General features: G+C 43.4%; 1 protein-coding gene and 1 pseudogene across 3 annotated transcripts in view; one reads left to right on the forward strand and one right to left on the reverse strand.

The window, feature by feature from the left end:
• Positions 1-3: 3 nt before the first annotated feature.
• The window catches only part of RAD51 (RAD51 recombinase), a 44,206-nt gene continuing 17,218 nt past the window's right edge, over positions 4-26,991 (reverse strand). The window contains exons 5-10 of one of the 3 annotated variants that reach the window (XM_074394085.1): positions 26,670-26,761; positions 24,188-24,282; positions 7,406-7,519; positions 6,594-6,723; positions 6,096-6,217; positions 4-1,187 (exon numbers count right to left, since the gene is read on the reverse strand). In XM_074394085.1, coding sequence (XP_074250186.1) covers positions 1,172-1,187; positions 6,096-6,217; positions 6,594-6,723; positions 7,406-7,519; positions 24,188-24,282; positions 26,670-26,761 — 569 coding nt within the window. In that variant the 3' untranslated portion in view covers positions 4-1,171. Of the gene's footprint in view, positions 1,188-3,855; positions 5,029-6,090; positions 6,218-6,593; positions 6,724-7,405; positions 7,520-24,187; positions 24,283-26,669; positions 26,762-26,991 lie in introns of those variants that run through there. The other 2 variants (XM_039462767.2, XM_074394086.1) reach the window with 2 other exon arrangements.
• LOC120361329 (non-histone chromosomal protein HMG-17 pseudogene) lies at positions 14,298-14,759 on the forward strand (annotated as a pseudogene).

Here is a 26,991-nt window from a genome sequence, read left to right on the forward strand (position 1 = left end):
GAGGCTACTGCAGACAGGTTATAGTTAATGCTCTTTCCAGTATGTAAAATACAGGTATTGAGCTTATTTTGTTTTTTTGAGATGGAGTTTCACTCTTTTTGCCCAGGCTGGCGTGCAATGACATGATCTCAGCTGACTGCAGCTGGGATTATAGGCATGTACCACCACACCCAGCTAATTTTGTATTTTTAGTAGAGTTAGAGTTTCACCATGTTGCTCAGGCTACTCTCAAACTCCTGACCTCAAGTGATCTGCCCACCTTGGCCTCCCAAAGTGCTGGGATTACAGGCATGAGCCACTGTCCAGCTGGTATTGAGCTTATTTTTAGCCTAAACAAGGTCTACTGCAACTAAGCAGGCACTCCCTTGCGAGTCTCATGTTCATTCTTAGAGCCACCAGCACAAACCCCTAATTCGACCTAGAAGAAAAAGTAAGACAACTTTCTAGGTCAAATTCACTTATAAGGTATTTAAGATTGAAATGCTTGGGCTGGGTATGGTAGCCCATGCTTGTAATCCCAGAATTCTGGGAGGCCAAGGTAGTTGGATCACTTGAGGCCAAGAGTTTGAGACCAGCCTGGCCAACATAGTGAAACCCCATCTCTACTTTAAAAAAAAAAAAGGCCGGGTATGGTGGTGCAGGCCTGTAATCCCAGCTACTCAGGAGGCTGAGGCAGAATTGCTTGAACCTGGGAGGCAGAGGTTGCAGAGAACCGAGATTGCACCATTGCACTCTAATCTGGGCAACAAGAGCGAAGCTATGTCTCAAAAAAAAAAAAGATGCTTTTATTTAAGAACCAAACTCCTACTCCAGAATATCACTGTCTTTATTATACCACCTCAGATTTATTTTGTGGTATAGTAATGAAAGAGGACCTGAGATATACTCAATTCTAGTAATATTTTCTGGTCTAAAACCTAGATTCGGTGGGTCTGGGAATCCATCTTTCTCCAGTGATTTTCCCAAGGAACAAGCAAACACAAAATTGCCCCCTACCAGAAACCCTTCCTAATTAGGGTCTCAATAATGTTCATAGGGAAAAGCAAAGTTACCCTGTTATTTCTGTCACCCACACCCCCCTGTCCACCTCAGTACCTTTAGGAAGCTCTGGATGACATCTTGCACGGTGGCACTGAGGGCTTTCCAGCAAGGCTGTAGCTTTTATTTCTAGTCAGCTCAGGTGAGACCTGCCACCAAAATATTAAGGTGTGAATACGAGGTTTTAAATGTTTTTTATTTTTAGGAACACACTATTCTGTACGGAAAACAAACAGGGTTTGGCCCAGGCACCAATAATGCACATTCAGAGGAAAAGGTACTTGAGCCAGAGCAGGCTGAGGACCTGACTCTTCCTGGCAAGGAAATTGGTGTCATAGGACCCTTAAGATAGATTATATATATACACACACATATATAATCTATCTTAAATTGTATATATATACACACATATATACATATATATGTATATACATGTGTATATATGTGTATATATATACATACATATATAATACAATGTTTTGAGATGGAGTCTCACTGTCACCCAGACTGGAGTACAGTGGCATGAATCTCAGTTCACTGTAACCTCTGTCTCCAGTGTTCAAGCAATTCTCCTGCCTCAGCCTCCCAAAGAGTTGGGATTACAGGCACCTGCCACAACAACCAGCTAATTTTTGTATTTTTAGTAGAGATAGGGTTTCACCATGTTGGCTAGGCTGGACTCATCCTGACCTCAGGTGATCTACCCAACTTGGCCTCCCAAAGTGGTGGGGTTACAAGCATGAACCATCAAATGCACGGCCTCCTTATATGTATTAATATCTCATAACATCATGTTGTATATGTTAAACATACACTAAGGTTATTTTAAAAACAGGAAAACATTTTGGATGGTCACTGAGCACACTGGGTAGGATCTGGGTTGGAAGTCCTAACTAGTGAAATGAGGTAAAGGGAAAAAAAAAGAGTCCCATAACCTCCATTTGGCCTGTGGCTTCCAGGGACATTCACATTGCTAGTTTTCAGTCTTTGACTTTGAGACAGGGTCTTGCTTTGTCACCCATGCTGCAGTGCAATGGTGTGATCAGGGCTCACTACAACCACTACCTCCCAGGCTGAAATGACCTTCCCACCTTAGCCACCGGAGTAGCTGGGGACTACAGGCATGTGCCACCATGCCCAAATAACTTTCATTTTTCAATTTTTTGTACAGACAGGGTTTCACCATGTTGCAGAGGCTGGCCTCAAGTGATCTACCCACTTTGGCTTCCCAAGGTGTTGGGATTACAGATGTGAGCCACCATGCCTGGCCCAGTCCCTGATTCTTCTTACGCTTTTAAAGAGAAGCTGGGTGTGGTGGCTTACACCTGTGATCCCAGAACTTTGGGAGGTCAAGGTAGGCAAATTACCTTAGGAGTTCGAGATCAGCCTGGTCAAAAAAGTGAGAAATGTCTCTACTAAAAATACAAAAAGTAGTTGGGCGTGATGTTACACACCTGTAATCCCAGCTATTCAGGAAGCTAAAGCAGAATTGCTTGAATCCAGGAGGTGGTGGTTCCAGTGAGTTGTGCCACTGCATTTCACATTGGGCAACAGAGGGAAACTCCATCTCAGGACAAAAAGAAAAAAATAGCCTAGAACTGCTTTGTTTTATTTTGTATTTGACATGGAGTCTTGCTCTGTCGCCAGGATGGAGTCCAGTGGCGTCATCTCAGCTCACAGCACTCTCTGCTTCCAGAGTTCAAGCGACTCCCCTGCCTCTGTCTCCTGAGTAGCTGGGACTACAGGCGTGCACCCCCATGCCCAGCGAATATTTTGTATTTTAGTAGAGACAGGGTTTCACCATATTGGCCAGGAAGGTCTCAATCTCCTGACCTCATAATTCACCCACCTCGGCTTTCCAAAGTGCTGGGATTATAGGCATGGACCACCGTGCCCGGCTAGAACTGCTTTTAAAGCATTGTGGGGCTGGGCATGGTGGCTCATGCCTGTAATTCCAGCACGTTGGGAAGCTAAGGCAGGCAGATCACTTGAGATCAGGAGTTGGAAACCAGTCTGGCCAACATGGTGAAACCCTGTCTCTACTAAAAATAGAAAAATTGGGAGGGCGTGGTGGTGGGTGCCTGTAATCCCAGATACTCCGGGCGATGAGGCAGGAGAATTCCATGATCCAGGAGGTAGAGGTTGCGGTAAGCCAAGATCACGCCATTGCACTCCAACCTGGGTGACAAGCGCGAAGCTCCACCTCAAAAAAACAAACAAACAAACAAAAAACCCAGAAACAATGCAACATTAATTTGAGTCGAGTCTTTCTATGCCCCTGCAGGCAGTGGTACCAACAGACAGCAGCAGAGATTTCAACTGCCTCTTCTCTCAATACTAGCTGAGAGTCCCTTTGAAATTAGAAGAGCTAGTTAAAATTCCACGTAGAAGTCTGAAGGAGAGGAAAAGAAGTAACCCAAAACTCTGAAGTAAAATAATCCAGGCAAGTACCAGATCTGCACAACCAAAGACTTATGAGATAGAAACAAAGGCCACAGCCAGGTGTGGTGGTTCACCCCTGTAATCCCACCACTTTGGGAGGTCAAGACAGGGGGATCACCTGAGGTTAGGAGCTCAAGACCAGCCTGGCCAACATGATGAAACCCTGTCTCTACTTAAAAAAAAAATACCAAAAATTAGTTGGGCCTAGTGGCAGCTGCCTGTAATCCCAGCTACTCAGGAGGCTGAGACAGGACAATCACTTCAACCCGGGAGGTGGAGGTTGCATGAGCCAAGATCGCACCATTGCACTCCAACCTGGGCAACAAGAACAAAACTTTGCCTCAACAAAACCAAAACAAAGGCCACAAGGCAAGCCATGGTATATCTTTCTTTTATTTTCCATTAGGTTAGAGAACAAGCAAAATAAACTTCAAACAGGACTTCCCTTTCTGGTTTCAAATCTTAAAGTAATAGAAACTAATCACCCCTACGCAGAACCAAAACGATTATGGAGACCCAATCTGCTATAAACAGCACATTCACTACTATTAACTACTTTATTAGAAGCCTCACAGTCTGATTACTTACCTTCTGAAATGCTTTTGTGTGTGTGTGTGTGTGTGTGTGTGTGTGTGTGTGTGACAGTCTCACTCTGTCACCCCAGGCTGGAGTACGGTGGTACAATCTCAGCTCACTGCAACCTCTACCTTCTAGGCTTAAGTGATCCTCCCACCGCAGGGTCTCAAGTAGCTAGGACTACAGGCGTAAGACACCATACCTGGCGTGAAATGCTTAAAACTCCAGAATCATCTTGAGTTAGTCTTAGCAATAAAAGACCAAGCAGATAGACGGTGAAGGGCTAACGGCCCACTGTGCTTGGCACAAGACTCCATAACCAAAACCTTACACAAGATCATTCAGATATACAACTTAAAAACCTGCTTGAGGGGAAAGTTTTACTGACAGAAAAAAAGAATCTGTGCAGAGATCCATTCCCTTTGCTACATAGCTCAGGCATTTTATTTTACCATTAATTCAGAAGTGACAGAAGGGTCGAGTCTCTCCAGCTTTAGTTATCTTAGAAATATAAGATTGTCCCGTAGACAGCTTATAAAGACCCAAAGCACCATGTCAAAGATACTTCGTACCCCTTCTCCAAAGCCAAAGAAAACACAGAGATTAATACACTCCAGAAGAATACACAGTTTAGATTAGTTTGTGACTACTTAGCTGTCTCCTGTTTACAACATCAGAAAAAACTGATACAATAGCTGTTTTCCCGGAAGCCTTTTCCTGGTAGTCAAAACAGGAAGAGGCCTGTGAAGAACACCAGGGAGCAGTGCAGTGCACTCCCATTAGGCTACAGCACTTAAGGTTTTTAACAGAAAAAAAAAAAACAAAAAAAAACAAAACACCCCAATGATTTAGTCTTTGGCATCTCCCACTCCATCTGCATTGATGGCAAATATAGCTTCAGCTTCAGGAAGACAGGGAGAGTCGTAGATTTTGCAGATTCTGGTTTCCCCTCTTCCTTTCCTCAGATACAATCTGACCCAAAGACACAGACCAAAGCATCAAGTTATTATAATTAAAGAATTCCATTCCTATAAAAGAGTTGAAAATTGTTTAGACATATATTCATCCTAGAAGAACACTGGGGATGTTTCTGTACTATTTTCCTTAAATGCATTTCCAACCTGGCAGAATCCATTTTTGCCCTGGCTCCTCTTAAGTGGATTGTCCATACTGAAACAATCATTAAAAAAAGAAAAAAAATTTTTCAGGACAGTGTCCCATTCCTTGGCCCAGGCTGGAGTGCAGTGGTATGTGATCATAGCTCAATGCAGCCTTGAATTCCTGTGCTCAACTGATCCTCCTGCTTCACTCTCCTGGGTAGCTAAGACTACAGGCACACACCACTATACCTGCTAGTTTATTTTGTAGAGATATTGGCCTCCCTAAATTGCCCTCAATAGTCTGGAATTCCTGGCCTCAAGCTATCCTCTCACCTTGGCCTCCCAAAGTGTTGGGATTACCACTGTGAGCCACTGTGCCCAGCCCATTTTTTTAATAACCAGGGAGAGGTATATCAATTATTCAAATTCTTCCACACTTGTGGGTTTTTAATTCTTTTTTTTTTTTTTTTTTTTTGAGACGGAGTTTCGCTTTTGTTACCCAGGCTGGAGTGCAATGGCGCGATCTTGGCTCACCGCAACCTCCGCCTCCTGGGCTCAGGCAATTCTCCTGCCTCAGCCTCCTGAGTAGCTGGGATTACAGGCACGTGCCACCATGCCCAGCTAATTTTTTGCACTTTTAGTAGAGACAGGGTTTCACCATGTTGACCAGGATGGTCTCGATCTCTCGACCTTGTGATCCACCCGCCTCGGCCTCCCAAAGTGCTGGGATTACAGGCTTGAGCCACCGCGCCCGGCTGGTTTTTAATTCTTATATGAGCAAACATCTATACCAACAAAAGCATGTCCATTAGATTAGCAAGAGTTCCCAAGTGTATATATTAACAGTAGCTTTAACAGGGCTTAAATGACAATGTTTTATCTTAATGTCTACTTCACAGTTAACATGACATTCTGAAAAGAATCAATCCCTCACCTTACCTGGTTGTTGATGCATGGGCAATGATATTTCCTCCAATAGGTTTTTTGGGATCGGCTGCAAACATGGCTGCTCCATCCACCTGGGCTACCACCTGATTAGTGATTACCACTGCTACACCAAACTGATGGAGAAAGGATAAATGTCAATTTTGTGGCCACAGACATTCCAAGAGCCTTAATGCTGCCACCACTTTCCCCTCAAGGCAACAAATGACTAACATCTCTCTTCCTCCTTTTGTTTCTTTCTTTCTTTTTTTTTTAAAGACAGGGTTTCACCATGATGGTCAGGCTGGTCTTGAACTCCCGACCTCAGGTGATCCGCCCGCCTTGGCCTCCAAAGTGCTTGGATTACAGGCGTGAGCCACCACGCCCGTCCTCTTCCTCCTTTTCTAATAGAGCTTGATCATCTCAGACACTGATGTCTTGGCCTCCTAGCAAGGCTCCTGGAATTCACAGCCACTGAAAGTAGGCATTCTCTGTCCCTATCCCAAAACTTACCTCATCAGCAAGTCGCAGAAGCATCCGCAGAAACCTGGCCAAGTGCATCTGCCTGGCTGAAAGCTCACCTCGACCCGAGTAGTCTGTTCTGTAAAGGGCGGTGGCACTGTCTACAATAAGCAGTGCATACCTACAGGAAACGAGGATTCTCTGAAGCCTCTTTCTAGCCTCTGTCAGGCAGATTCTCTCCCCTTCCTTACTACCCTAAAATCTCATATTCATAGTTTTTCTTGCATATAGATGTTTTATTTTTTTTTATTTTTTATTTTTTTGAGATGGAGTTTTGCTGTTGTTACCCAGGCTGGGGTGCAATGGCGCGATCTCGGCTCACTGCAACTTCTGCCTCCTGGGTTCAGGCAATTCTCGTGCCTCAGCCTCCTGAGTAGCTGGGATTACAGGCACGCACCACCATGCCTAGCTACTTTTTTGTATCTTTAGTAGAGACGGGGTTTCGCCATGTTGACCAGGATGGTCTCGAATTCTTGACCTCGTGATCCACCCGCCTCAGCCTCCCAAAGTGCTAGGATTACAGGCTTGAGCCACCGCGCCCGGCTAGATGTTTTATTAAAATATTTGCACAGCACTAACAACTGAGGCACGATTTAACAAGATTTCTACAAAATTGAGGTAGATTATGGTTTCATTTTTAATAGTGACTTGACCTAAACTACAAAGCAAGAATGTAAAAACAGGAATTAAACTTAAACCACCTCATTTCTGATTAAAGCTACTATCAATCTGGCCAAATAGCCATTACAGGATCCAGGTAAGGACTCTAAGAACATATTTGGTGTCTTATATGGACCACATACCTAGATTCTACCATCATGGCTGATGCTTGATAAAGGAGCTGGGTCTGGTGGTCTGTGTTGAACGCTCGAGCATATGCTACGTTATCCAGGACATCACTGCCAGAGAGACCATACCTATAGGAGAGGAGAGAACATTTATAGTCTGTACACAGAACTCAGGCAGATGAGCAATTCATCTCTGACACTTAAATTACCTGAACAGGTAGGGAAGAAGTGGTACTGACAATAGTTTCAGGGTTAAAAAATGTAATTACCTTTCTATGAAGTTCAGGCCAACTATAAGCAGAGAGATAATAGCATCCAATTACTCTGGAGCTCTACCTGGCAAGTCTTCAGTATAAATCAAATCTAATCTTTGAGGGCCAGGTGTCGTGGTTCATGCCTGTAATCCAAGCACTTTGGGAGGCCAAGGCAGGTGGATCACCTGAGGTCAGGAGTTTGAGACCAGCCTGGACAACATAGCAAAACCCAGTCTCCACTAAAAGTATAAAAATTAGCTGGGCATGGTGGCGGTATGCACCTGTAATCCCAGCTACTCAGGAGTCTGAGGCAGGAGAATCGTTGAACCCAGGAGGTGGAGGTTGCAGTGAGCCGAGATCACACCACTGCACTCCAGACTGGGCAAGTGAGCAAGACTCCATCTCAAAAAATAAAAATAAAAATATAAGGACAGATCCAAGATGGCCGATTAGGAGCAGCTCAGGATTGCAGCTCCCATCAAAGTGCAGACGGTGAGTGGACACTGCATTTCCAGATGGATTTTTACTGCCAGGAGAGTCCCAGGCGGAGGAGCCCCAAGGGTCGCCAGTGGGGCTGTTTTGATTGGAGCAGCTGTTTTGGCCAGCGCCCAGGCACGGCGGTTCTCAGTACAAAATACATAAGTACAGGCACTGTTTTATCTGGCAAATGGAGCTCGGGGAAGACACAGTCGCCCATTCAACTGATAGAAAAGGGCACTGAAACAGGGAGCCAGACCAAGAGATTCCCAGGCAAAAAAGCACCACGAATCTCAGCGCAGCTGTTTTAGCTGGCACAGTGGGTCCCCACATGGGAAATCGCACAGATCCCGGTGCCTTTTCAACAGGTGACTAGAACACCTGGGAGACAAAAGAAAAAAAAAAGCTCTGAGGCAGGGAGCCAGGTGATCAGGCTTGGCTGGTTTCACCAACACACAAAAAACAGCAATATAAAACACTCTGGATTGAGAGTTTCACAGCAAGCACAGCTGAACCCTGGACAGTCCAGCTCTGTGGGGGAGGAGTGTCTGCCATTACTGAGGCACTCCAGCACTATGGAGGTAGTACGCTGTTGCCGAGACAACCCGCCATTAAAGAGAGTCCGCCATTACAGACGTGGGCCGCCATTGCAGAGGCAGTTCTAACTACATCCATATAAACAGGACTGTAGGGAAGTTCACACAGCAGCTGGTTGGAACCCACAGCAGCTCAGCAAAACCTCAGCAGGCAGACAGTGACTAGGCTGCCTCCTTGCTGGGCAGGGCAACCCTGAAAAAAGCCAACTCATAAATAAAGCCCTAAATCCCTGGGACAGAGCACCCGGGGGAAAAAAAGTGGGAGGGGGTTATGAGTTCAGCTGCAGCAGACTTAAGTGTACCTGCCCAGCAACTCTGAATGAACAATGGAGCTCACAGCTCAGCACTTGAGCTCCTATAAAGGACAGACTGTCTCCTCAAGCAGCTCCCTGACCCCCATATGTCCAAAAAGTCACCTCATAAAGGAGAGCTCAGACTAACATCAGGCAGGTAACCTTCAGGGACAAAGAAACAGAAGAAACTGGCAGCAATGCTTACTGTTCTGCAGCTGCTGCAGGTGATCCCCAGGCAAGCAGGGCCTGGAGTGGACCTCAGCAGTCCTACAGCAGAGGGGCCTGACTGGTAGAAGGAAAACTAAGAAACAGAAATAACTTCATCATCAACAAACTGGACGTCCACTCAGAGACCCAATCTGAAAGTCAACAACTACAAAGACAACAGGTGGATAAATCCACAAAGATGGGAAGAAACCAGTGCAAAAAGGATGAAAACACCCAAAATTAGAGCAACTCTCCTCCTCCAAGGGATCACAACTCCTCATCAGCAAGGGAACAAGGCTGGATGAATTGACAGAATCAGGCTTCAGAAGGTGGGTAGTAAGAAACTTCTCTGAGCTAAAAGGACATGTTCTAACCCAATGCAAAGAAACTAAGAACCCTGAAGAAAGATTTGAGGAAATGCTAACAAGAATAAACAACTTGGAGAGGAATATAAGTGAATTGATGAAGCTGAAAAAAAAAAAACACAAAAACTTCGCAAAGCATACACAAGTTTCAACAGCTGAATTGATCAAACAGAAGAAAGGATATCAGAGGTCAAAGATCAACTCAATGAAATAAAATGAGAAGGCAAAATTAGAGGAAAAAGGGTAAAAAGGAATGAGCAGTCTCCAAGAAATATGGGACTATGTGAAAAGACAATCTACGTTTGATAGGTGTACCTGAATGTGATGGAGAGATCAATCCAACCTGGAAAATACTCTTCAGGATATTATCCAGGAAAACTTCCCCAACCTAGCAGGCCAATATTGAAGCACAGGAAATACAGACAGGCCAATATTGAAGCACAGGAAATACAGACAACACCACAAAGATATTCCTCAAAAAGAGCAACCGCAAGGCACATCATCATCAGATTCACCAGGGTTGAAATGAAGGAGAAAATGCTAAGGGCAGCCAGAGAGAAAGGTCGGGTTACCCACAAAGGGAAGCCCATCAGACTCACAGCAGATCTCTCAGCAGAAAACCTACAAGCCAGAAGACAGTGGGGGCCAATATTCAACATCCTTAAAGAAAAAGCCTTTCAGCCGGGCGCGGTGGCTCACGCCTGTAATCCCAGCACTTTGGGAGGCCGAGGCGGGTGGATCACGAGGTCAAGAGATCAGGACCATCCTAGTCAACATGGTGAAACCCCGTCTCTACTAAAAATAGAAAAGTTAGCTGGGCATGGTGGCACGTGCCTGTAGTCCCAGCTACTAGGGAGGCTGAGGCAGGAGAATTGCCTGAACCCAGGAGGCGGAGGTTGCGGTGAGCCGAGATCGCGCCATTGCACTCCAGCCTGGGTAACAAGAGCGAAACTCCGTCTCAAAAAAAAAAAAAAAAAAAAAGAAAGAAAGAAAAAGCCTTTCAACCCAGAATTTCATATCCAGCCAAACTAAGCTTCATCAGTGAAGGAAAAATAAAATCCTTTACAAACAAGCAAGTACTCAGACATTTCATCACCACCAGGCCTGCTTTACAAGAGCTCCTGAAAGAGGCACTAAACATAGAAAGGAACAACCAGTACCAGCCACTCCAAAAACATACCAAATGGTAAAGAGCATCAACACAATGAAGAAACTGCATCAACTAATGGGCAAAACAGCCAGCTAATATCAAAATGGCAGGATCAAATTCACACATAATAATATTAACCCGGCCGGGCGCGGTGGCTCAAGCCTGTAATCCCAGCACTTTGGGAGGCCGAGGCGGGTGGATCATGAGGTCAAGAGATCGAGACCATCCTGGTCAACATGGTGAAACCCCGTCTCTACTAGAAATACAAAAAATTAGCTGGTAATGGCCTTGCGTGCCTATAATCCCAGCTACTCAGAAGGCTGAGGCAGGAGAATTGCCTGAACCCAGGAGGTGGAGGTTGCGGTGAGCTGAGATCGTGCCATTGCCCTCCAGCATGGGTAACAAGAGCGAAACTCCGTCTCAAAAAAAAAATAATAATAATATTAACCCTAAATGTAAATGGGCTAAATGCCCCAATCAAAAGACACAGACTGGCAAATTGGATGAAAAGCCAAAACCCATTGGTGTGCTGTATCCAGGAAACCCATCTCACATGCAAGGATACACAAAGGCTCAAAACAAAGGGATGGTGAAAGATTTACCAAGCAAATGGAGAACAAAAAAAAAAAGCAGGAGTTGCAATTCTCATCTCTGATAAAATAGACTTTAAAACAACAAAGATCAAAAGAGACAAAGAAGGACATTACATAATGGTAAAAGGATCAATGCAACAAGAAGAGCTAACAATCCTAAATATATATGCACCCAATACAGGAGCACCAGATACATAAGGCAAGTTCTTAATGACTTACAAAGAGACTTAGACTCCCACACAATAATAGTGGGAGACTTTAGCACCCCATTGTCAATATTAGACAGATCAACGAGACAGAAAATTAACATGTACATCCAGGACTTGAACTCAGACCTGGACCAGGCAAACCTAATAGACATTTCCAGAACTCTCCACCCCAAATCCACAGAATATACATTCTTCTCAGCACCACAACGCACCTACTCTAAAATTGAACACATAATTGGAAGTAAAATACTCCTCAGCAAATGCAAAAGAATGGAAATCATAGCCAAACAGGCTCTCAGACCACAGTGCAATCAAGTTAGGACTCGTAATTCAGAAACTAACTCAAATCTGCACATCTTCATGAAAACTGAACAACTCGCTCTTGAATGTTGACTGGATAAACAATGAAATGAAGGCAGAAATAAAGGTGTTCTTCAAAACCAATGAGAACAAAGACACAACGTACCAGAATCTCTGGGACGCATTTAAAGCAGTGTCTAGAGGAAAATATATAGCAATAAATGCCCACAGGAGAAGCAAGGAAAGTCTAAAATCGACACCCTATCATCAAAATTGAAAGAGCTAGATGAGCAAGACCAAAAAAACTCAAAACCTAGCAGAAGACAAGAAATAACTAAGATCAGAGCAGAACTGAAGGAGACAGAGACACAAAAGACCCTTCAAAAAAAATCAATAAATTCAGGAGCTGGTTTTTTGAAAAGATCAACAAAATAGACAGACCACTAGCCAGATTAATAAAAAAGAAAAGAGAGAATAATCAAATAGATGTAATAAATAACAATAAAGGGGATATCACCACAGATTCCACAGAAATAAAAACCATCATCAGTGATTATTACTAACATCTCTATACACATAAATTAGTAAACGTGGAAGAAATGGATAAATTCCTGGACACTTGCATCCTCCCAAGCCTAAACCAGGAAGAAGCCGAAACCCTGAATAGACCAATAACAAGGTCTGAAGTTGAGGCAGCAATTAAGAGCCTACCACGCAAAAAAAGCCCAGGCCCAGAGGGGTTCACAGCCAAATTCTACTAGACATACAAAGAAGAGCTGGTACCACTCCTTCTGAAACTATTCCAAACAATCCAAAAAGACGGAATCCTTCCCAAATCATTTTATGAGACCATAATCATTTTATCAGACCAACATCATCCTGATACCAAAACCTGGCAGAGACTCAACAAGAAAAGAAAACTTCAGGACAATATCCATGATAAACATAGATGCAAAAATCTTCAACAAAATACTGGCAAACAGATTGCAATAGCACATCAAAAAGCTTATCCGCCATGATCAAGTAGGCTTCATCCCAGGGAAGCAAGGCTGGTTCAACATACACAAGTCTATAAACGTAATTCACCACATTAATAGAACTAAAGACAAAAACCACATGATTATCTCAATTGATGCAGAGAAGGCCTTTGACAAAATTCAACAGTCCTTTATGCTAAAAACCCTCATGAAACCAGGTATTGACGGAATGTATCTCAAAATAATAAAAGCTATTTACAACAAACCAACAGCCAATATCACACTGAATGGAAGTATTCATTTTGAAATCTGGCACTAGACAAGGATGCCCTCTCTGGAAGTATTCCCTTTGAAATCTGGCACTAGACAAGGATGCCCCCTCTCACCACTCCTATTCAATATAGTATTGGAAATTCTAGCCAGAGCAATCAGGCAAGAAAAAGAAATAAAGGGTATTCAAATAGGAAAGGAAAAAGTCAAATTCTATTTGCAGATGACATGATTGTCTATCTAGAAGACCCCATCGTCTCAGCCCAAAATCTCCTGAAACTGATAAGCAACTTCAGCAAAGTCTCAGGATACAAAATCAATGTGCAAAAATCACAAGCATTCCTATACACCAATAACAGACTTAAAGAGCCACATCAAGAACGAACTGCCACTCACAATTGCTACAAAAAGAATAAAATACCTGGGAATACAACAAACAAAGGATGTAAAGGACCTCTTCAAGGAGAACTACAAACCACTACTCAATGAAATAAGAGAGACACAAACAGATGAAGAAACATTCCATGTTCATGGTTAGGAAGAATCAATATCGTGAAAATGGCCATAGTGCCCAAAGTAATTTACAGATTCAACACTATCCCATCAAGCTACCAATGACCTTCTTCACAGAACTGGAAAAAACCACCTTAAACTTCATATGGAACCAAAAGAGAGCCCACATAGCCAAGTCAATTCTAAGCAAAAAAAAAAAAAAAAAAAAAAAAAAAAGCAGGAGGTATCACACTACCGGACTTCTAACTGTACTACAAGCCTACAGTAATCAAAACAGCATGGTACTGGTACCAAAACAGATATATAGACCAATGGAACAGAACAGAGGCCTCGGAGGCAACGCCACACATCTACAAGCATCTGATCTTTGACAAACCTGACAAAAACAAGCAATGGGGAAAGGATTCCCTGTTTAATGAATGGTGTTAGGAAAACTGGCTAGCCATGTGCAGAAAGCAGAAACTGGACCCCTTCTTGACACCTTACACTAAAATTAACTCCAGATGGATTAAAGACTTAAACGTAAGACCTAACACCATAAAAACCCTAGAAGAAAACCTACACAAAACCATTCAGGACATAGGCGTAGGCAAGGACTTGATGACCAAAACACCAAAAGCATTGGCAACAAAAGCCAAAACAGACAAATGGGACCTAATCAAACTTCACAGCTTCTGCACAGCAAAAGAAATAGTCATTAGGAGCCGTGTGAAGAAGAAGAGGCGAGAACAACCCCTAGACCAACCAAGGCCCATGTGCTGCTGCATCCTGCAGCCAACGCCTACGTCCCACTGCCGTCACCACCATGCCCAAGAGAAAGGCTGAAGGGGATGCTAAAGGAGATAAAACCAAGGTGAAGGACGAACCACAGAGTATATCCGTGAGGTTATCTGCTAAACCTGCTCTTCCAAAGCCAGAGCCCAAGCCTAAAAAGGCCCCTGCAAAGAATGGAGAGAAGGTACCCAAAGGGAAAAAGGGAAAAGCTGATGCTGGCAAGGAAGGGAATAACCCTTCAGAAAATGAAGATGCCAAAACAGACCAGGCACAGAAAGCCGAAGGTGCTGGAGATGCCAAGTGAAGTGTGTGGAATTTTGGTAACTGTGTACTCCTGGTGACTGTACAGTTTGAAATACTATTTTTTATCAAGTTTTATAAAAATGCAGAATTTTGGGCCGGGCGCGGTGGCTCAAGCCTGTAATCCCAGCACTTTGGGAGGCCGAGGCGGGTGGATCACGAGGTCAAGAGATCGAGACCATCCTGGTCAATATGGTGAAACCCGTCTCTACTAAAAATACAAAAAATCAGCTGGGCATGGTGGCACGTGCCTGTAATCCCAGCTACTCAGGAGGCTGAGGCAGGAGAATTGCCTGAACCCAGGAGGCGGAGGTTGCGGTGAGCCGAGATCGCGCCATTGCACTCCAGCCTGGGTAACAAGAGTGAAACTCCGTCTCAAAAAAAAGAAAAAAAAATGCAGAATTTTGTTTGACTTTTTTTTTTTTTTTTAAAGCTATGTTGTTAGCACACAGAACGTTTCATTGTTGTTTTGGGGGAAGGGGCATATGTCACTAATAGAATGTCTCCAAAGCTGGACTGATGTGGGGAAACGCCTTTCCCTTCTAGTTTTGAGAGACTTCCTCTTGGCTCCCAGGAGGAAGGATTCCCTGACTTTGACACACATGGCCACCTTGGCACACAAAAGCCTTGTGGTATCAAAAAACAAATTCATTCTTATGTCCTCTTCTCCCTTTCCGTCTTTCAGCATAGACTTAACTCCCTTAAGCCCAGACATCTATTGAGACCTGACCCCCAGTCATTGGTTACCAGTGTGTCAGGCAATCTGGACTTGCCAGTGATGCCACTGAGATGGCACCTGTCAAAAGAGCAGTGATTCCATTTCTAGATTGTGGATCTTCAGATAAATTCTGCCATTTTCATTTCACTTCCTGAAAGTCAGGGTTGACTAGTGAAAAGCTGTTAAACAACATGCTAAATGTGAAATGTAAATCCTCACTCTATAACTTTCCCTGTTCAGAGCATCAGATGAAGATTTCATTGGGTTTTATAGTGGCTTTCTGATTTTCGGTAGTCCATCAAAGAAGGGAGTTTGAAAGTTGTTGTATATCGTTAATGACTGTCTGCCCATGTCCTGCCTCAAATACCATGATTGTTTATGGAAAGTATCTTTAATAAAGCTGGATACAGTTTGGGAAAAAAAAAAAAAAGAAAAAGAAAGAAAGAAAAGAAAAACAGAGTGACTCGGCAACCAACAGAATGGGAAAAAATTTTTGCAATCTACCCATCTGACAAAGGGCTGATATCCAGATTGTACAAAGAACTAAAACAGATTTACAAGAAAAAAACAAACAAGCCCATTCAAAAGTGGGTGAAGGATATGAACAGACACTTAACAAAAGAAGACATACCTGAGGCCAACAAACATGAAAAAATGCTCATCATCACTGGTCATTAGAGAAATGCACATCAAAACTACATTGAGATACCATCTCACGCCAGTTAAAATGGTAATCATTAAAAAAATTTGGAGACAACAGACGCTGGAGAGGATGTGGAGAAATGGGAACACTTTTACACTGTTGGTGGGAATGTAAATTAGTTCAACCATTGTGGAAGATGGTGTGGTGATTCCTCTAGGACCTAGAAATAAAAATTCCATTTGACCCAGCAATCCCATTACTGGGTATATATCCAAAGGATTATAAATCATTCTACTATAAGGACACATGCACCTGAATGTTCATTGCAGCACTGTATACAATAGCAAAGACCTGGAACCAACCCAAACGCCCACGGATGATAAACTGGATGGGGAAAATGTGGCACATACACACCATGGAATACTATGCAGCCATCAAAAACAATGAGTTCGTGTCTTTTGTAGGGACATGGATGCACCTGGAAACCATCATTCTCAGCAAACTGACACAAGAGCAGAAAATCAAACACTGCATGTTCTCACTCATAGGAGGGTGTTGAACAATGAGAACACATGGACACAGGGAGGGGAGCATCACACACTGGGGTTTGTAGCAGGGAAATAGAGGAGGGACAGCGGGGGGTGGGGAGTTGGGGAGAGAGAGCATGGGGAGAAATGCCAGATATAGGTGATAGGGAGGAAAGCAGCACATCACACTGCCATGTGTGTACCTATGCAACAATCTAGCATGTTCTTCACATGTACCCCAAAACCTAAAATGCAATTTTAAAAAATTGAAAAAAAAAAAAAAAATTAGGACATTAGGCTAAATAAAAATATAAAAATGTGGCTAGGTGCAGTAGCTCATGCCCATAATTCCAGTACTTTGGGAGGCCGAGGCAGGTGAATCATGAGGTCAGATCAAGACCAGCCTGGACAACATGGTGAAACCCCAGTCTCTACTAAAACTACAAAAAATTAGCTGAGCATGGTGTTACCTGGCTGTAATTCTAGCCACTCAGGAAGCTGAGGCAGGAGAATCGCTTGAACCTGCGAGATGGAGGTTGCAGTGAGCCTAGATGGCGCCACTGCACTCCAGCCTAGGCGACCGAGTGAGACTCCATCTCAAAAAAAAAAAAGGTTCAAAAGAGAATTCTTTTTAGAGACGGGAGTCTCGCTCTGTCACCCAAGCTGTAGTGGCGCAATCTGGCCTCACTACAACCTCTGCCTCCCGGGTTCAAGTGATTCTTCTGCCTCAGCCTCCCGAGTAGCTGGGAGTACAGGCATGTACCACCACACTCAGCTAATTTTTGTAGAGACAGGGTTTCACCATGTTAGCCAGGATGGTCTCAATCTCTTGACCTTGTGATCCGCTCACCTCAGCATTCCAAAGTGCTGGGATTACAGGCATGAGACACCGTGCCTGGCCCCCAAAAAAGAATGTTTAAATAAACCCAATGTGCTATAATTATGTTTTAGGTTCATGATTCTATCATAAGGATAAACAGATGGCATAAGGTTAGAGTTACACCTTACAGTCCTGACCAAATGAAACAAGAATGAAGAGATAAAACATTTTCTTTATTTAGATCATGAATGTATGGTAAAAAAAAAAAAAAAAAAAAAAAAAGATATACAGGCCTAAGTACTTTACTATACAAGTCTTCTAGTTCTGCCTCAAGAAACACTGATATGGCCCAGTGTGGTAGATCACATCTGTAATCTGAGCACTTGTGGAGGCTGAGATGGGCGGATCACTTGAGGTCAAATATTTGAGACCAGCCTGACCAACATGGTGAAATACCATCTCTACAAAATATACAAAATGTAGTTGGGTGTGGTGGCACACGCCTATAATCCCTGCTTCCCAGCTACTTAGGAAGCTGAGGCAAGAGAATTGCTTGAACCCCTGAGACACAGGTTGCAGTGTGCCGAGACTGCACCACTGCACTCCAGCCTGGGTGACAGAGCAAGACTCTGTCTCAAAAAAAAAAAAAAAAAAAGAAAGAAAGAAAAGAAAAAGAAAAAAGAAAAACAATACATGGATATAATCTATCAGAAACAGAGAACAGGGTAGGCACGGTGGCTCACACATGTACTCCCAGCACTTTGAGGGGCTGAGGCAGGAGAACTGCTTGAGCTCAGGAGATCAAGACCAGCCTGGGTGACATGGCAAAACCCTGTCTCTATTTATAAAATTTTTAAAAATTAAAAATTAAAAAAGGAAGGGAGAAGATTATCTATTTACTATAAGAACAGAGAAGGTTTACCAGAAAAAAGTTACCCTAGCTTTTCTCTCAGCAGCACTCACAAAAAAAAGACTACAGAACCTCTGGGCTTCGGCTCCAGAAGCAGGACATGAATTTCCACAGCTTGCAAAAAGTTGGCTGGAAATAGCATCCTCTTTCATAGTGTCTCTTGTACTTCCCTAAAGATAAGAATAACCTGGAACACCTGATAGAAAACAAATTCCTGGGATGGGATATATAACTAGAGTGAAAATGCTGCATCATACGGTAAATTTATATTTAACTTAAGAAACTGCCTGTTTTCCAAAGAGACCATCACTGTAATCAGCAGTATATGAGGGTTCCAGTTTCTTTACATCCTCCCAACATTTATCATCTTTTTTATTACAGCCTTCATAGTGGGTGTGAAGCGGTAATTCACTGTGGTTTCAATTTACATTTTCCTAATGACTAATGATGTTGGGCATCTTTTTATATGCTTACCAGCCATTTGTATATCCCCTTTGGAGAGATGTCTATTCAAACCCTTTGCCCATTTAAAAAACTGGGTTATTGCCGGGCGCGGTGGCTCAAGCCTGTAATCCCAGCATTTTGGGAGGCCGAGGCGGGTGGATCACGAGGTCGAGAGTTTGAGACCATCCTGGTCGACATGGTGAAACCCCGTCTCTACTAAAAATACAAAAAAATCAGCTGGGCATGGTGGCGTGTGCCTGTAATCCCAGTTCCTCAGGAGGCTGAGGCAGGAGAATTGCCTGAACCCAGGAGGCGGAGGTTGCGGTGAGCCGAGATCGCGCCATTGCACTCCAGCCTGGGTAACGAGCGAAACTCCGTCTCAAAAAAAAAAAAAAAAAAAACTGGGTTATCTTTTCATTGTTGGGTTATAATAGTTCTTTATATATTCTTGATTCTAGACCCTTATCAGATACATGATTTGCAAATGTTTTCTCACATTCTTTGGGCTATCTTTTCACTTCTTCAGTGTCCTTTGAAGCACAAAAGTTTTTCACTTTGATGAAGTGAAAACTCACTCTATCATCAATTTATTCTTTCACAGACTGTGCATTTGGTGTTGTACCTAATAAAACTTTGCCTACCCCAAGGTCACTGAGATTTTCTCCCATGCTCTCTCCGAAAAATTATACTTTAGGCACTTAATTAGGACCATCACCCTTTTCTATTCTTTTCATTTTGTGAGACGGAGTCTTGCTTTGTCTCCCAGGCTGAGTACAGTGGCGTGTTCTCAGCTTACTGCAACCTCTCCCTCCTGGGTTCAAGCGATTCTCCTGCTTCACCCTCCCCAGTAGCTGGGACTACAGGCGCCCACCATCATGCCCGGCTAATTTTTTTGTATTGTTTTAGTAGAGACGGAGTTTCACCGTGTTAGCCAGGAGGGTCTTGATCTCCTGACCTCATGATCTACCCACCTTGGCCTCCCCAAGTTTTAGGATTACAGGCATGAGCCACCATGCCTGGCCTTGACTATCACCCTTCTAAAAACACTATAGGCCAGGCGCGGTGGCTCAAGCCTGTAATCCCAGCACTTTGGGAGGCCGAGGCGGGTGGATCACAAGGTCAAGAGATCAAGACCATCCTGGTCAACATGGTGAAACCCCGTCTCTACTAAAAATACAAAAAATTAGCTGGGCATGGTGGCGCGTGCCTGTAATCCCAGCTACTCAGGAGGCTGAGACAGGAGAATTGCCTGAACCCAGGAGGCGGAGGTTGCGGTGAGCCGAGATCGTGCCATTGCACTCCAGCCTGGGTAACAAGAGCGAAACTCCATCTCAAAAAAAAAAAACAAAAACAAAACAAAACAAAAAAAACACTATAGTAAAACATGTAACATTAAATTGAGCATTTTGACTATTTTAAAGTGTACAGTTCAGGCGCATTAACGACATTCGTGCTGCTGTGTAACCATCACCACTACTCATCTCCAGAGCTTTTTCATCATTGGATCCAAACTGAAACTGCACCATTAAACAGTAACTCCCCATTCTCCCTACCCTCAGAAAACCACCATTCTACTTTGTGTCTGTTTTGAAGTACCACCTATTAGTGGAATCATACATTTTTTTTTTTTTTTTGAGACGGAGTTTCACTCTTGTTACCTAGGCTGGAGTGCAATGGCACGATCTCGGCTCACCGCAACCTCCGCTTCCTGGGTTCAGGCAATTCTCCTGCCTCAATATCCAGAGTAGCTGGGATTACAGGCACGCGCCACCATGCCCAGCTAATGTTTTGTATTTTTAGTAGAGACGGGGTTTCACCATGTTGACCAGGATGGTCTCGATCTCTTGACCTCATGATCCACCCGCCTCGGCCTCCCAAAGTGCTGGGATTACAGGCTTGAGCCACCGAGCCTGGCAGAATCACACAATTTTTAACCCCTCCCTTTTTTTTTTTTTTTTTTAAACCCGTGCCAGAGTTTTGCTCTTGTTGCCCAGGCTGGAATGCCATCACAGGATCCGGGTGCACTGCAACCTCCACCTCTCAGGTTCAAATGATTCTCCTGCCTCAGCCTCTGGAGTAGCTGGGATTACAGGTACATGCCACCATGCCCGGCTAATTTTTTGTATTTTTAGTAGTTAAAGGGTTTCACTATGTGGCCAGGCTGGTCTCAAACTCCTGACCCCTAGTGATTCACCTGCCTTGGCCTCCCAAAGTGCTCGGATTACAGGCGTGAGCCACCATGCCTGGCCTCTGCTTTCGATTCTTTTGAATATATAGCCGGAAACAGAATTGCTGGATCACATGGTCATTCTGTGTTTAATTTTTTAAGGAATGACCACACTGTTATCTACTTTAATTTTTATATATGGTGTATAGTAAAGTTCTAAATTCATTGTTTTGCATTTGGAAATTCGACTACATCAGCACGATTTATTGAGAAGACCATTCTTTCCCTCATTAAATTGCCTTGTCAGCCAGGCTTGGTGGCTTACATCTGTAATCCTAACACTTTGGGAGGCTGAGGTGGGATGATCACCTGAGGCCAGGAGTTCAAGACCAGCCTGGGCAACACAGTGAGACCACCTGTATTTGTAAAAAATTTTAAATTAAAAAAAAAATTGCCTTGTTACCTTTGTCAAAAAGTGACCATACAGGTTTCATTTCTGAACTCTCCATGTTTATCCTTATGCCATCACCATATTGTCTTGGTTACTATAGCTTCATAATGAATTTTTAAACTGAAAGGTCTAAGACCTCAAATTTTCTTTTTTTTTTTTTTTCCCAGACTAGGCTATTCTGGGTCCTTTACATTTCCATATGTTATGTTCCATAAATGTTGTAATTAGTTTGTGAATTTCTGCAAATTTTTGTATTTTTAGTAGAGACAAGGTTTCATCATGCTGGCCAGGCTGGTCTCGAACTCCTTACCTCAGGTGATATGCCCACCTTGGCCTCCCAAAGTGTTGGGATTACAGGTGTGAGCCATTGCGCCTGGCAAAGAATGCCATTTTGGGCCGGGCGCGGTGGCTCAAGCCTGTAATCCCACCACTTTGGGAGGCCGAGGCGGGTGGATCACGAGGTCAAGAGATCGAGACCATCCTGGTCAACATGGTGAAACCCCGTCTCTACTAAAAATACAAAAAAGTAGCTGGGCATGGTGGCACATGCCTGTAATCCGAGCTACTCACTGAGGCAGGAGAATTGCCTGAACCCAGGAGGCGGAGGTTGCAGTAAGAGCGAAAGTCCGTCTCAAAAAAAAAAAAAAAGAATGCCATTTTAATATTGAGTCTTCCAATCCATGATGTGGAATGTCTCACTTTATGTAAATCTTCAATTTTTCTCAGCAATGTTTTAGAGTTTTGCTGTGCAAATCTTACATTTCTTGTGTTAAATTTATTCCTAAGTGTTTTATTCTTTTTCATGCTACTATGAAGTTTTTTAAGTTTTACTTTTGAATTATTTTTCAGTATACAGAAATTAATTGGATATTTGTATTTTGATACTGTATTCTGCAACTTTGTTGAACTAGTTTATTTAGTTCTAGTTTTTCTTGTGTTATATTCCTTAGGATTTTCTATATAAAGCACCATGTAATCAGCAAATAGTTTTCCTTCTTCCGTTCCAATCTGGATGTCGTTTATTTCATTTTCTTGCCTGACTACACTGTCCATGATCTTCAGTACGTTGTTGAATGTAAAATAGTGAAGTGGGCAACCTTGCCTTGTTAGTGACTTTAGGGGAAAAGCATTCAAAATTTCACCATTAAGGCCACGCACAGTGGCTCACACCTGTAATCCCACCACTTTTGGAGGCCGAGGTGGGCAGATCACTTGAGGTCAGGAGTCTGAGACCAGCCTGGCCAACATGGAGAAACCCCGTCTCTACTAAAAATACAAAAAGTAGCCAGACGGCCAGGCGTGGTTATTCACACCTGTAATCCAAGCACTTTGGAGGCCAAGGCGGGCAGATCACCTGAGGTCGGGAGTTCAAGACCAGCCTGACCAACATGGTGAAACTCCATCTTATAAACAAAAAAAAAAAATTAAAAATTAAAAAAAATGTGGCTGGGCGTGGTGGCTCAAGCCTGTAATCCCAGCACTTAGGGAGGCTGAGGCGGGTGGATCACGAGGTCAAGAGAGCGAGACCATCCCGGTCAACATAGTGAAACCCCGTCTCTACTAAAAAATACAAAAAATTAGCTGGGCATGGTGGCACGTGCCTGTAATCCCAGCTACTCAGGAGGCTGAGGCAGGAGAATTGCGTGAACCCAGGAGGCGGAGGTTGCGGTGAGCCGAGATCGCGCCATTGCACTCAGCCTGGGTAACAAGAGCGAAACTCCATCTCAAAAAAAAAAAAAAAAAAAAAAAATTTTTTTTAAAAAGTAGCCAGGCATGGTGTCCCAAGCCTGTAGTCCAGCTACTCAGGAGGCTGAGGCAGGAGAGTCATGTGACTTGAACCCGAGAGATGGAAGTTGCAATGAGCTGAGTTGAAGCCACTGCACTCCAGCCTGGGCAACAGAACAAGATCTTGCCTCAAAAAAAAAAAAAAGATATTCACCATTAAGTATGATGCTACCTGTAGGTTTTTCACAGATGCCCTTTAGCAGGGCCGCTGACAGATGTTACATTCATTATTGAGAGTGAGATATTTAAGGATCTATCCATTAGTAAAAATGAGAAACCGGTCCCCTACTATTATTGTTGAGTTGTCTGTTTTCCCCTTTAATTCACTTCTTGTTTAGTGTATTTTGGGGCTTTGTTGTTAGGCATGTGTATATGTTTACAACGGTTATAACTTCCTGACAAACTGACCTTTTAATTATAAAATGTTCCTCTTCGCATATAATGTGTTTGTCTTTAAGTGTATTTTGTCTGATATTAATATAGCCACTCAGTCTCTCTTATGGTTACTATTTGCATGTAGTATCTTTATATTCTTTTACTTTCTAAAGGGTTTCTCTGAAAGAAAACATACAGTTGGATTTTTTATTTAATCCAGTCTGACAGCGTCTCATAGATTGTTGACTAAAGAATGCCTTTTTCTGGCTGGGCACAGTGGCTCATGCCTATAACCCCAGCACTTTGGGAGGTCAAGGTGGCTGGATCACCTGAGATCAGGAATTTAAGGCCAGACTGGCCAACATGGCGAAACCTTGTCTCTACTAAAAATACAAAAAGTTAGCTGGTGTGGTGGTGGGAGAATTGCTTGAATCCGGGAGGCGGAGGTTGCAGTGAACTGAGATCACACCATTGCACTCTAGCCTGGGTGACAAAAAGGAGACTCCATCTCAAAAAAATAATCAATGCCTTTTTCTACTAAGAAAGTCATTCTTTTGAACCACATATGTAACTTTGGGATGTGGGGTTATAGAAAAGACATTCTTCAGCCAAACCCTGCCAATCACTACAGTGATAAGTATAGCCAGCCATATTCTCTCTTATCTGAACAGTAACCTACCTCTCAGCCACTGCTAGCAGCCGTTCTGGCCTAAAGGTACCCTCGGTGTCAATGTACATGGCCTTTCCTTCACCTCCACCCCGGTCAATGGGAAGCTATAGAGAACAAAAACAACAGAGGAAATGAACATTTTATTTCTGCTATAGCTGACCAAATTCCTCATGACAGCTTTATCATTACTCCAAGTCAAAGGGAAAAACACTAAAAAATGACAGTGGTAAGTAAGGAGGAGGCATTCTCTTCTGATATTAATAGAAATATAGCTAGAAAAAAATGTAATGCTGATTGTGTCTCAGTACATACAGTTAGTCTTGTCAGAACTGAACTGCTTAGAAGTATAGCCCAAACTAGGTAATAAAATTATTTTCTTTTTTCTTGAGATGGAGTCTCACTCTGTTGCCCAGACTGGAGTGCACTGGCACTATGGTTAACTACAACTGCCTCCCAGGTTCAAGCAATTCTCCTGGCCCAGCATCCAGAAGAGCTGAGATTAAAGGCGTGTGCCACCACACCAAGCTAATTTTTGTAGTTTTAGTACAGGCAGGGTTTCACCAAGTTGGCTAGGCTCATCTTGAACTCCTCACCCCCAGGTGATCCACCTGCCTTGGCCTCCCAAAGTACTGGGATTACAGGAGTAAGCCACCACACCTGGCTGGTAATAAAATTCTGTAACTACATACCAACACAAGACTGATAATTGAAGAATACAAAAATTTGGAAGACCATTTACCTTAGCTGTAATCAATAAAGGGCCATGATCCAAAGACCAGTTAATTTTAGTATGTCTAGGTCAAACTTATACTTCACTGTATTGAGCAGATCATTCTTCAGGGGTACTAAAGGGGCTTGTCAATGCCCTTGGAGTATCCACAGCAAATTTAAAGTGTGAGCAAGAAAGAAGAAAAACACAATTACTCCAATAATACATACAGATGTTGAAAGTGAACAATTGGAAAAACGGAAAAATAAGTAGTACAAACAATTTTAAAAAGGAAAGAAAAGAGAAGTGAATGAAATGCCACAAAACCTGTCTCATGAGACTCTCAATGAAACCTCTGCTTTAGGCTACCCATCCCATAACAGATACCTTTGAATTTTTCTACAAATTTTAAGTGAATGATTTCCACTCTGGAAATCTACTTTGGAGTCAAAATTCACCTTTAAAATCTGAGAAAAATCCCTTAGAACATTTTACATTAAAGGCCTAGGAGAACCAGATTTCTTTTTTGAGAATTTTTTTTCAAAATTACAAAATAACTATGTGCTTATATTAAAAATCCAAACAATATAGAAGTAGAGGGCCAGGCGTGGTGGCTCATACCTGTAATCCCAATACTTTGGGAGGCGAAGGCAAGCGGATCCCTTTAGGTCAGGAGTTCAAGACCAGCCTGGCCAACATGGTGAAACCCCATCTCTACTAAAAACACAAAAATTAGACACGTGTGGTGGTGTGTACTGTAAACCTAGATACTCAGAAAGGTGAGGCAGGGAAATTGCTTGAACCCAGAAGTCGGAGGTTACAGTGAGCCAAGATCTATCTCACCACTCCACTCCAGCTTGGGAGACAGATGAGACTCTATCTCAAAAAAAAAAAAAAAAAGAGTAGAGTAAAAACTGAAAGCTTGCTGGGCATGGTGGTGCGTGCCTGCAGCCCCAGCTCCTTGGGAGGCTGAGGCTGGAGGATCGCTTGAGTCCAGGAGTTCTGGGCTGTAGTGTGCTATGCCCATCAGGTGTCTGCACTAAGTTTGGCATCAATATGGTTACTTCCCGGGAGTAGGGGACCACCAGGTTACCTAAGGAGGGGTGAACCTGCCTAGGTCAGAAACAGGAGCAGGTCAAAACTCCTGTGCTGATCAGTAGTGGGATCGCATCCGTGAATAGCCACTGCACTCCAGCCTGGGCAACATGGCAAGACCCCATCTCTTTTTTTTTTTTTTTTTTTTTGAGACGGAGTTTCGCTCGTTACCCAGGCTGGAGTGCAATGGCGCAATCTCGGCTCACCGCAACCTCCGTCTCCCAGGCTCAGGCAATTCTCCTGCCTCAGCCTCCTGAGTAGCTGGGATTACAGGCACGAGCCACCATGCCCAGCTAATTTTTTGTATTTTTAGTAGAGATGGGGTTTCACCTTGTTGACCAGGATGGTCTCGATCTCTTGACCTCGTGATCCACCCGCCTCGGCCTCCCAAAGTGCTGGGATTACAGGTGTGAGCCACCGCGCCCGGCCCAGTTTTTTGTATTTTTAATAGAGACGGGGCTTTACTATGTTGACCAGGAAGGTCTCGATCTCCTGACCTCGTGATCCACCCGCCTCGGCCTCCCAAAGTTCTGGGATTACAGGCGTGAGCCACCGCGCCCGGCCAACAGCTATAAGATTCTTGAGGACAGAGAAAGTACCTTTTATGGCCATCCTAACTAATGCTTGCAAATAGCAGGAATCAAGTATTGATGGCTTATTTGATTAGCTATAGTCCCAAGAGCTCACCTGGCAGGTGACAGCCAGTGTATGACAGATCTGGGTCTTCCCAGTACGGAATTCTCCAAACATTTCTGTGATAGATCCAGTCTCAATTCCACCTAAAAGAACAATAAGAAATATCTCTCAGCATAATACAAATTGTTTAGAAATGGTAGTCACAGAAATGTTCCTGGAGATCATCAGAAAGATGTTTACATAAATTAAAAATTTATATCCAACAAGCATTAATTTTTCAAAAATGTATTTTGAGGCTAGCCATGGTGGCTCATGTCTGTAATCCCAGTGCTTTAGAAAGCTGAAGTGGGTGGAGTGCCTTAATTCAGCAGTT

Source organism: Saimiri boliviensis, chromosome 2 (assembly GCF_048565385.1).
Source record: "Saimiri boliviensis isolate mSaiBol1 chromosome 2, mSaiBol1.pri, whole genome shotgun sequence".
NCBI classification, from domain to species: Eukaryota; Metazoa; Chordata; class Mammalia; order Primates; family Cebidae; genus Saimiri; species Saimiri boliviensis.